Source organism: Heterodontus francisci, chromosome 1, assembly GCF_036365525.1.
Source record: "Heterodontus francisci isolate sHetFra1 chromosome 1, sHetFra1.hap1, whole genome shotgun sequence".
Taxonomy (NCBI): domain Eukaryota; kingdom Metazoa; phylum Chordata; class Chondrichthyes; order Heterodontiformes; family Heterodontidae; genus Heterodontus; species Heterodontus francisci.
This window is the reverse complement of record NC_090371.1, coordinates 60,546,073-60,558,225: the sequence shown is the minus strand read 5'-3', so window position 1 is coordinate 60,558,225 and position 12,153 is coordinate 60,546,073. Positions and strand designations below refer to the sequence as shown.

Genomic DNA, 12,153 nt, shown 5'->3' with positions numbered 1-12,153 from the left:
ATGATGGCATTGTGTCAAAGAACAAAATGCTTGATAATAATTGCGTTTGTCAAAGAGATGAATGTTCACCCCAGAAGCCAAGCTCCACTTCTGAAATTAGACGTCCTCCATGATCGCCACATAGTTCGAGGGCCTCCTCCTCAGCCTGGGTCAGTGGTCGGATGTCTGGCACCCCTCCTCCACTCCTGGAGGACTCCCTCGCATTGTGCACACTCTTTGCCTGGAAGAGCAAGGATGCAGATGCTAAACAGTGGCATACAACTACATGACGCTTTGCACAACAGGGAGCTGTAACACAAAAGGTGGTTGACAGTCAGTGTGTCAGACTGACTCAGCCTGGCATGTAGGTGCTATGCTCTGGGGTGCAAATGAGAGATTGACTCTTTCGCACATGCAATCATCCATGTGGCATCAATCCTCCCTGTCCAGCCTCCCTACAAATGACACGGCAGTGGCACCCATGTGTCATTCTGTGTAGGCAAACCCAGGTCTGATGGGGCCCCCAAAGGCAGGGACGTATCGCTGAACCATGGGGACACCCTTCCTCTCTCCTTTGCCATCTCCTGTGCCTTGGTGGTGTGCTGGTTTCACAGTGTAATTCAGGAGCTCCTGTGCTGGCTGAGCCCTGGCACAAAGATTTTTAAAATTGGATCTGTCTGACTGCAGGATTGGCTGCCAATTAAGTACGGCACTGGCATCTGATGATTCGTCAACTGATGGTCATTTACGGTGACGTTGAGCCCACCCCTCTGCGTCATTGAGGGAGGGGGGATGCCACAAACATGTGGCGGGCTTTTAAAATCCAGCCAGTCATCTGTGATAGGACAATAGTGCCGTATTGCTGGCTGTTTTTGCTGCATTGCATCAGGCCATCCCTGAATAACTTGAGAGGGAACTGCAACTCCTGGTCTTTGCTGGTCTCATCTCTAATTTGACTCAGTTTCGGTGGTGTTATGTTCACTAAGTGATGAATCTTTATACCTAGATCTTCTATCTCGTGTTTCTCTTGTGGCAACAGCCAAGATAGGGTATCTGCCAACACCATTTCTCTTCCTGGTGTGTATTTCAGAGTGAAATCATAACTCTGAAATCTCAAGAGTAAATTCTGCAGTCTTGTTGGTGCTTTATATAGATTTTTCTTGTTGATCTTCTCCAGTGGATGATGATCACTCTCCACTGTGAGCTTTCTCCCATAGAGATATGTATGGAGCTTCTCACATTCATACATGACTGCCAAAAGCTCCCTTTCTATGTTGGCATATCAGGTCTCAACTGAGGTTAGGGCTTTCCCTCTTGTACTAGGGCTGCTCCCAGTCCCTTTGTAGAAGCATCTACTTGCAGAGTGACAGGTTTCTTTCTGTCGTAGTATGACAGACTTGTCTCCTTACATACCACCTTTTTGGAGTTTGTTGAAACTCCTATCTTGCGACACTGACCACCAGTACTCTAAATCTTTCATTAGCTCCCGTAGGTTTGCTGTGCATTCCGACATGTGCGGGATGAAGAAACTCATGTATTGGATCAAGCCAAGGAAACTTCTCGACTCTCTCGTCTCTTGGGGCTTTCATCGCAGAGATGGAGATTCTTTCAGGACTCAGCTCGACTCCGTCAGGTGTGTACACCATTCCAAAGAACTGGCATTGTCACTTTCACAGTGCATTTGTCCATGTTTAACTTGATCCCAGCTTTCCTGGTTCTCTCCAGGTTGTCATGATCTTTTCCACCTCCAGCATATATCTGGATATGATGAGCTGAGTATGAAGAGGAGAGTTTGGTAAATGAGTGAATTTTAAGGGTTAATCTCTCAAGACTAGTTTGTTTTGTTTACATTTAGCAATTAATTTAAATATCTCATCAAGTTAAGAGGCAAGTTAGGTTTCTTGCAGTTTTAAACAAGGGTATACTAACAGAGTAGCTGTAGCTCATTAATTAGATAGCTAGCTTAAATTGGTTTCCGAGCTGTAGCAGAGCATTGGTTTCAGAGTATAAATTGAGGGGACTCTCAATGCTGCTTGAGGGCACAGAGTGGCAAGTGAGGGAGTTGGGTAAGAAGAGGAACATAAATTAAAATAAATTTGAGGGCACAGAGTGTAAAGTGGGAGTATGGTGTATGAGGGAGGGGCTCCTTTCTTCTACCTTTTTTTCAGTTTCCAGTAGTTGCCTCTCTCTTTGGTACAGGGGAAGAAGTTGATTGGTGAGCAACTGGCAAGTTATTTTACTTCCCATTGTAATAAAAAGTTTTTAAAGTTATGGTATGGCAGGACAGCTTGGCCAAGTGGAAAGTACATCCTGCGGTATGTGGAATGTCATGGATGCACCACGTTTCCTGGATGAACACATCTGCAGGAAGTGTCACCGGCTGCAGAAGCTTGAGCTCTGGGTTTCGGAACTCGAGCGGCAGCTGGAGTCACTGTTGTGCATCCGTGAGGCAAAGGACTATGTGGATAACACGTTTAGGGAGGTGGTCACATCACAGGTTAGGAGCATGTTGGCAGAGAGGGAATGGGTGACTGCCAAGCAGTCTAAGAGATCCAGGCAAGCAATGCTATAGAGGGAGTGCAGCGAAGGTTTACCAGACTGATTCCTGGGATGGTGGGACTGATGAGGAGAAATTGAGTTGGTTAGGATTATATTTGCTGAAGTTCAGAAGAGGTGGGGGGGGGTGGGGGGGGGGGTGGAAATCTCAGCCACCTATAAAATTCTAACAGGACTTGACAGGGTAGATGCAGGAAGGATGTCCCCAATGGTGGGGGAGTCCAGAACCAGGGGTCATAGTCTAAGGATATGGGGTAAACCTTTCAGGACTGAGATGAGGAGAAATTTCTTCACCCGGAGTGTGGTGAGCCTGTGGAATTTGCTACCACAGAAAGCAGTTGAGGCCAAAACATTGTACGTTTTCAAGAAGGAGTTAGATATAGCTCTTGGAGCTAAAGGAATCAATCAACGGGTATGGGGCGAAAGAGGGAACGGGTTTCTGAGTTGAATGATTAGCCATGATCATAGTGAATGGTGGAGCAGGATCAAAGGGCCAAATGGCCTACTGCTGCTCCTATTTTCTATGTTTGAATGTGCAGGAGTCCCCAGAGTCTATATTGTTTGCTAATCGGTTTTCCATTTTGGATACTGGTGAGAGCGATGGTTCCTTGGGGGAGTACAGCCAGAGCAAAGTTCATGGCACCACGGGTGGCTCAGCTGCACAGGAAGGGAGGAAGCGTGGAAGAGCAATAGTGAAAGGGGATTAGATAGTCAGGGGATCAGACAGGCATTACTGCAGCAGTAAACATGAATCCAGGGTGGTGTGTTGCCTCCCCAGTGCCAGGGTCAAGGATGTCACTGAGCAGCTGCAGGACATCGTTCTGGGGGAGGGTGAACAGCCAGGAGATCGTGGTCCAAATTGGTACTAATGACATAGGTAGGAAGTGAGAGGAGGTCCTGAAAGCAGATTTTAAGGAGTTGGGAAGAAAATTAAAAAGCAGGACCTCCAAAGCAGTAATCTCAGGATTATTCCCAGTGCCACTTGCTAGTAAGCATAGGAATAGGAGGATTGATTGAGGGTATCAGATTTCTGAGGCATTGGGACCAGTTCTAGGGCAGGTGGGACCTGTACAAGATGGATGGGCTACACCTCAACAGGGCCAGAACTAATATCCTCGCAGAGAGATTTGCTAGTGCTGTTGGGGAGGGTTTAAACTAGCTCGTCAGGGGATGGAAACCTGAGGGGTAGCTCAAATTGAAAGGAAATAAAGCTGGTAACAGGGGTAGAAAAGTAGCAAATGACATTAGAAGGCAGGCGCAACAAAGGCGAGCATCAACTAGGCTTAGAATACAGAATGTCAAGACAAGGTTAAGGGCACTCTACCTGAATGCATGCAGAATTCGCAACAAGGTAGATGATTTAAAAAAGGTCCAAATAGAGGTAAATGGGTATGACCTAATTGCCATAATGGAAATGTGGCTACAGGGTGACCAAGACTGGGAATTGAATATTCAAGGATATTCAACATTTAGGAAGGACAGGCAGAAAAGATAGTGGTGTTGCGCTGATAATAAGGGATGGGATCAGTGCATTAGTAAGGGAGAATCTCAAATCAGAAGAGCAAAATGTGGAATCTGTTTGGGTGGAGCTCAGAAACAGCAAGGGGCAACAAACATTGGTCGGAGTTGTTTATAGGCCACCACACAGTAGTAGTAGTAGTAGTAGGTGTGGGGCATGGTATTAATCAGGAGATTAGAGAAGCATGTAGCATGGGTAATACAGTAATCATGGATGACTTCAATCTGCACATAGACTGGGTAAACCTAATGAGCTCAAATGCTGTGGAGGAAGAGTTTCTAGAGTGTGTTAGGGATGGTTTTCTAGAGCAGTATGTTGAGGAACAGACTAGAGAACAGGTTATTTTAGATCTAGTATTATGTAATGAGAAAGGGCTAATTAATAAGCTTGTTGCAAGATTTGGGGATGAGTGACCATAATATGCTAGAGTTTTACATTATGTTTGCAAGTAAGGTAGTTCAAATTGAAGCCAAGGGGTTAAATTTGAACAAAGGAAATAAATGAAGGTATGAGGGGCAAACTGGCTGAGGTGGATCGGGAAAATACATTAAAAAGGTATGACAGTACATAGGCAATGGATAGCCTTTAAAGAAATATTACATAGTTTACAGCAACTATACATTCCTTCAAGGCACAAAAACCCCAAAAGTAAAGGCAGTCAACTGTGGATAACAAAGCAAGTTAAGGATTGTATAAGATTAAAAGAAAAGGCCTATAAAGTTGCCAGAAATAGTAAACTTGAGGATTGGGAGGATTTTAGAATACAGCAAAAGGAGGACCAAGAAACTTGTAAAGAAAGGGAGAATAGAATATGAATGTAAGCTAGCGAAAAACAGTAAAAACAGTCTGTAAAAGCTTCTACAGGTATGTAAAAAGGAAACATTTTGGCCAAGACAAATGTGGGTCCATTACAGGCCAAGCCCAGAGAATTTATAATGGGGAATAGAGAAATGGCAGAGAAGCTAAATGATTACTTTGTGTCTGTTGTCACTGAGAAACAAGAAATCGGAGTTAAGAGATCCAAAGGATTAGGGGGGAAACTTGAGCAATTGAAGGAAATTAGTTTTAGAAAGAGGGTTGTATTGGAGAAATTAATGGGGCTGAAGGTTGATAAGTCCCCAGGACCTGATATTCTACATCCCAGAGTGTTGAAAGAGGTAGCTATGGAGATAGTGGATGCATAGGTGATCATCTTCCAAAATTCTATAGATTCTGGAGCGGTTCCTGCAGATTGGAAGGTCACAAATGTCACCCCACTATTTAAGAAGGGAGGGAGAGAGAAAACAGGGAATTCCAGACCTGTGAGCCTTACATTGGTCGTTGGGAAAATGCTAGAATCTATTCTAAAGGATGTGATAAATGGACACTTGGATAATAATGAAATGATTGGGCATAGTCAACATGGATTTATGAATAGGAAATCATGTTTGACAAACCTGTTGGAGTTTTTTTGAGGATGTTATGAACAGAATTGATAAAAGGGGAGTCAGTGGACATACTATACTTGGATTTTCAGAAGGCTTTTGATAAAGTCCCCCACAGGAGGTTGGTTAGCAAGATTAAAGCAAATGGAATAGGAGGTAACATACTGGCATGGATTAAGGATTGGTTAACAGGCAGAAAGCAGAGAGTGGGAATAAATGGGTCATTCTGACGTTGGCAGGCTGAGACTTTTTTTTTTAAATTCATTCAAGGGCTGTGGGCATCGCTGGCTAGGCCAGCATTTATTGCCCATCCATAATTGCCCTCAAGAAGGTGATGAGCTGCCTTCTTGAACCGCTGCAGTTCATGTGAGGTAGGTACACCCACAGCGCTGTTAGGAACAGAGTTCCAGGATTTTGACCCAATAGGGTGCCGCAGCGATCAGTGCTTATGCCCCAGCTGTTCACAATATATATCAATGATTTGGACGTGGGGACCAAACGTAGTATTTCCAAGTTCGCAGATGACACAAAACTAGGTGGGAATGTGTGTTGTGAGGAAGATGCAAAGCGGCTTCAAGGGGATTTGGACAGACTGAGCGAGTGGGCAAGAACATGGAAAATGGAATATAATGTGGAAAAATGTGAGGTTATCCACTTTGGTAGGAGGAACAGATGTGCAGAATATTCCTTAAATAGTAAGAGATTCGAAGGTGTAGATGTACAAAGGGACCGGTGTGTCCTTGTCAATAAGTCACTGAAAGCTAACATGCAGGTGCAGCAAGCAATTAAGGCGGCTAATAGTATGTTAGATCATATGAATGGCGGGGCAAGCTCGATGGCCTGAATGGCCTATTCCTGCTCCTACTATCCTATCAGCTATGCCGACTGCTCCTTTACATCCTCGATATGTCTCGTCTACTTTTTCCTGCAACACATCCTGGCTTACTGAGGCGAAAAAAGGAAGACATGGGAATTTGTACTGTCCAAAGGGTGCATTGAATGTTGTCCACAGCGAAGATTCCTCATCTAGCTTTACATTCCAATAGCCATTTCTGGCATCAAGCTTGCTAAAACCTTTTGCCCCTGCCAGTGTAATCTCTTCCAGTGTTGGAATAGGGTCGTGATTCCTCTTTATGGCTTAAATAAGATCTTTGAGATCCAGGCAAACTCTCACTTGACTTCTCTCTCACCATGATGGACTTTACCCAATCTGTAGGCTCTGACTTTGGCAACCACCACCTTTTCTTCTATCACTTGGAGCTTTCTTTCAAGCTTTCCTTTTAGTTCTATTGGTACTTTACATGGGGGATGAAATTCTGGTTGGCTCAATAGTGATGTGATACACAAAATCTTCAAAGCATCTAACCATCTCAAAACACTGTGGGTATATTTCTTTGCTTCTGATAGGAGGGCGCTTTTCACTGGGTGTACGGTCTTCAACCCTCGGTGTTGCCTCCTGCATCTCATGGTTTACTGAGATAAACTGCAGCTCTTCACAACTGCCTAACCCCAGGATTGCAGGGCCATCTGTTTCAGTAATGTAGAACATAGAGTTAATATTTTTTCCCGTTGTGCATCCCTCTGATTTAGGTTGCTCCTAGTGGTCGAATCTCAGCTCCCCCGTGTGCCACTAGCATGACATTGTTTGGGTTCAGAGTGCCTTACCTTGGATAACTATTTTCTTCCAAATTTTCAGGAAAGATCTTCTGGTATAGGCTGAGTGGTAGAATGTTACTCTATGCTCCAGTATCAATCTTCACCTTCAGATTTATCATTGTGGGCTTATTTCTCACCCTCTTCCTGATCTGAATGGTCATGTGAATTTTTCTTCTCTGGGAACTTTTGCATTGACATTTCATGCAGTTGTATGGTTCCTATGTCTCTTGTGTTCTGAAGCTCAGTCATCTTCCTTGGTACGAATATTTTGGTTTCTTTTCCTACTCACTCGTCCTGTTGCTCGGTTTCCGGTGACTCGTCCACCAACTTCTTCCTTTGTTCTGCGCATCTTTTCCCAGTGATTGGCCTTTCTGCAAGTCCTGCAGATTGATCCAAATGCAGGACATTTCCTTTTGTCTGTGAACTCATGTGGTCATCCATAGCTCCTGCACATCTTTCTCTCTATCTGGCGTGCATTCTTTTGTCACTGTTTCACTGCATCAACCCTTTCTCTTGGCTGAACTTAAGGCTAGCCAGTTTGGGTAGTCAGGTGTCTTCATCTGTCTGCTTGTGGCTTCATGTGCACTGGCAGTTTTGACAGCCTGCGATATTGTGAGCTTGTTCTTTCCGATTAGAGCTTTTTGTACTTCAGAATGTGTAGAACCCCAAATTAGCTCATCGATTAGCCTTTCATCTGTGTCCTTAAATTTACATTTTCTGGCTGCATTTTTCATTCTTGTTACAAAATTGTCAATAGACTCAGCTAATTCCCATTTGAAATTCATATCAGTAGATCCAATGATCTGATTTTGGCTGGAGATGGGCACCAAATTTTTCAAAAATTGTGTCTGGGTTTCTGCTGTCCTTGTCATTCAGGTCTGAGCTATTAAACACATTTAATCCTTTATCTCCTTCCCACAGCAGCATACAGCTGACCCTCTCCTCTTTGCTAATGCCTTTTAGAAAGGCACTGAATGTCAATCTGCACTTTTGTTTAAACTTATCAATGACATTATCAGCTTCCCAATTCATTATAAGCTGTAGCTGTGCATTCATTGCTGTGCCAGTAGTCATTTTTGTTTGCGAACAATTCACTTAGTTTTCTCTCTCTGGCACTAATTTGGGTCTTTGTTTCCTCCCAATTTAATTCAGCATTAAATTAGTTTAAAATATTTTAGTTAGACACCTGCTGCCACCATATTCTATCACCCGCTTCTCATAAATTAGAAATAACCACACTTTAGACTTGGAAAAGCTTGAGCTCTTTATTTCATTCCACTTCCATGCTGCCTAAAGACTGGTGTAGAGTGTAGTGTTATGCATCACATGACTAGTGTGGCAATGAAATGTGGCCCCTAGAACACACTTATACATGACAATTAGGTCCTAGCTCTATGATTATAACAATCCCCTCCCTTCTTTGTTCCTTTTTAGATACTGTTTATCTGCAATATCTTCCAGTTCCAAGAAAAGGATCCATACCCAAAATATACACTTGTCTGTGCTCTCCACTGATGCCAATTGACCTGTGTTTGTAGTGCTTTCTTTTTTGTTTCAGATAGCCAGTACCTGCAACTTAATGGTTTAATATTTTAAAAATACAGAATTGTAAATAATGGAATCAGTATTGTAACATGGATGGAATCACAACAAAATGAAATATCAAAAAAGTACATTAACCAGCTGACTGAAGCCTTACCATTCCTATGTAGCAAATGGCCAGTCATTTCAGGAGTCAGATATACTGGTGGCTTGACCAATGCTTTCTATAGGGGGGGGGGTGGGGGGGTGGGGAAAAGAGGAGATTAAAAAAAAAAGCTCCCATCACTGGCAGAAAAGCTTCTCAAACTGTAGAAAGACCAATCACAGGGAAGACTAGATGGGTCGCCACCCTTGCTGGAAGACAACAACTCCAAGTGTAAAAATGGGATGTATTTAATGGAGGCAATGGGAGTCTTGCCCGCTGGCTAAAGAGCCAGCGAGAGACCTGCGTCACCTCTTCAGGAAAGCCTCGTGCCAATCGGGCACTTAACTGGGCAGCAGCAGGCCTTCCCTGGGATTAAGGACCCCAAGGATAGAAGTCCCGCCCACAGAGCTGCCAGCCAGAGGCCAGTAGCTCTTTATGCAGCAGCACCACTGCAGAGGCACTGGCTGTTGCCAGTAATATACCCACCCGAGGCCCAGGATCATCAATGGACCCAGACCACAGGTGAGCGATGACAGGAGGGGGTTGTGGGGTCTGGCAGCAAGGGCAGGGGGTTGGCTCTCAGCAGGCACTCCCTCCAGATGCCAGGTCCCTCGATCAGGCACTAAGTGTCTTTGAACGAGGTACCACCTCAGGGAGCTGGCAAGTAACCTGCACGAGTTTGCTGGTCTTACTCCCATGTGGCAACATGCCTGCCCGCCGCTGGGCTAATAGCGGCAGGAAGAGGCCCTTAATTCCTACTTAAGGTCCATGGTCCTTCCCATCACCGACTTAATTGGGGTGGAGGCAGGAAGGTGGCAGGGTCCCCATCCGCCACCATCCCACCCAATTAAATGCTCTCCCCACCTTTAACACTTGTTTTGGGGGATGAAAGAGCATAAAATCCAGTCCAATGTCTCAGTTCTAAGCCACATTCTGAACTCTTCAGATGTAAGAGCACACACAGCTAAAATTTATTTGGAGATTCTCTAGAAGAAAATGGAACCTCCAGAGATACATATGAAGTCTGATCAGGCAGCATTTGGAATGAATATAGAGTTGTTTCTAAATCTGAAATGGTCCAATTTTAATGGTATCTAAAATTCAAAATTAACTCTTTCAATCTAAGGCAAAGAAACAACAAACATCATAAAATGAAGCAGTGAGCTGTTGACTGACTATTACTGATATCTCAGATCAGGCACTGTAAGGAACCATTAGTTTGCCAGCTAATTATGGGAAACTCATGTTTCCTTGGGCAGCCCAATTTTGTTTGCAGCTCACACAAAATGACACCAATTATAAAGGCAAGTAAAATTATGCCAACCAAGTACCATAATTACTGTAATAGTTCCTTATATAATTCAAACTCAAAGCACAACTTTAAATAAATGAAGCATTTTGAACACTTTAATTTTGCTCTGTGGCTTTGACTTTTCTTTCATTCTCTCCATGTTATTTTTATATTCAAGCTTTAAATTTTATTTCTAATTAAGCAAACACCCCATTTTAAATTTTTTTTCCTAAAAATTCACACACTTTATTTCTTCACAATCCTGACCATTTTATAAGTGGGAGCCAGTTTAAAAATCATCAACGGAAAGCCCAGCTGTGAAAGGTTGATGTGGTCATATCATTTGCACAGGTTAAATGAGAAAGGGAAATGTAAACCGATTTTTGTTGGAACTTCCCAAAACCGATCAGCACCTAGACAGTAGTAAATACTTGATGGTGCTTGAAGAGTTAAAAAAAAATTCAGGTTCCAAATTCATATCAAAATAACTAAATGAAACCTAGATTTTGGATGAAAAGAAAATCACTGGTCCTTTATTAGAACTAACCATTCTTTAAAAGATAATGTGTACCTAAATTGCTAATCGCTTAAGACCTGGACAAGTATTTACTTCTGTTGATCAAGTTTTATCTCCTGCTGTATCACAACTAAAGAGGCACAAATTATTTAAAAAAAAAAAACAATTTGCAAAGATAAGTATCATAAATCTTGTCCCAGTACATCAGTGCATCCTTCCAGCTATTGTGTAATGAGCTTCGTCCCACAAAAAAAAAATGTTGCTGAGCATTTGAACGGGAGGATATCCCTTTAATCCATTTATGGAACTTTGTTTTGACCCTTTGTGTTGCAGAGGTTGTAATATAGTAATTTTCAATTTCCACCAGAAAGCTACATGTAAATATTACAGAATGTCCAACGACTATATATACGCACTACATAAAATGCATGTACCTTTATTGCTGACGAAGAGCGATAGTCACATTCATGATCTCTTAAACGATAAAAATGCTATCCTTTTATATTTCAGCACCCAATAGATAGATCAGCATTCATTGCAAACAATCCTCAAACAAGAAGCCAAGAATAACACACCAACAGTATCCCTCAACTCTCCTGCTCTTTCTTCTGCATGGGCCTCAGAATTATAAAAATCAAAGATAGTTTCATTTCTATGCATTTAAGTTCTGCTTTATAAATTTGGTATTATGGATTTGTATGTGCGCACGAGGATTTAGGTTTTCTGGCCAGACTCACAATGCAAGGAGTCATTATGAATAGATCAAAGAGAAAATCAAAAGGAATGCTATACACATGGTTTGAAAAATGCACATCATTTCACAATTTACTGTTAATTATACTGACAGACTTCTGCTTGTACAGAGTGAACAGGATGAAAATCAGATACAAATGGCCAGAGAGGATGTTGAGCTGCCAGAAGAGCTGAGGAAGATGGTAAATGAGGACCAGGAGGAAGATGATGTCAAAGAATCTTTCATTGGACAGATTCAAAACCTCCAGAATATGGATATAGACCAAATAAAAGAAAAGGCCCAGGCAACATTTACTGAAATAAAGCAGGCTGCTGAACAGAAGTGCTTCCTAATGTGAGCTAGTGTTGTTTCCTCAACTTTCAATTCTAGTGAAACTACCAATAAACCCTTGTAATCATGTACTTCACACAGGATGTACCTGTCCAATGTACATTCTTGACAAGAGTGTAAGCTGTTAGCATAATTTTTTTTTCAAACAGAAGAATTATTAGCATAATATATTTAAAAAAGTATTTTTTATAGAACTGTCATCAGGTAGATATAATTTTTTTTTTTTTACAAAACGTCTCCCCAGCAACCCCCCCCCCCCCCCCTCCTAAAAAAGGGGCCTCTGTTAAGGTTGTGAAAAGTATAAATATGCAGGTACAATGCCTTTGATTTTACACAGTGGGAATTGGATGAAATTAGTTTATTCTATGGGTTAATGCATTACGTTGGAATGTGCATTCAAGTCCATGATTTGTCCATCTCTGATGGCTAAATCTTAAAAG

The 12,153-nt window shown here is 42.5% G+C and overlaps 1 protein-coding gene across 1 annotated transcript in view; it reads left to right on the top strand.

Moving 5' to 3' along the window:
* Positions 1 to 11,720, top strand: part of cplx4a (complexin 4a) — an 89,952-nt gene extending 78,232 nt beyond the window's left edge. Inside the window, exon 3 of the mRNA XM_068048010.1 lies at positions 11,493 to 11,720. Within this exon, the coding sequence (XP_067904111.1) occupies positions 11,493 to 11,720 (228 nt within the window). The remainder of the gene's footprint in view (positions 1 to 11,492) is intronic.
* The last annotated feature ends 433 nt before the right edge of the window (positions 11,721 to 12,153 follow it).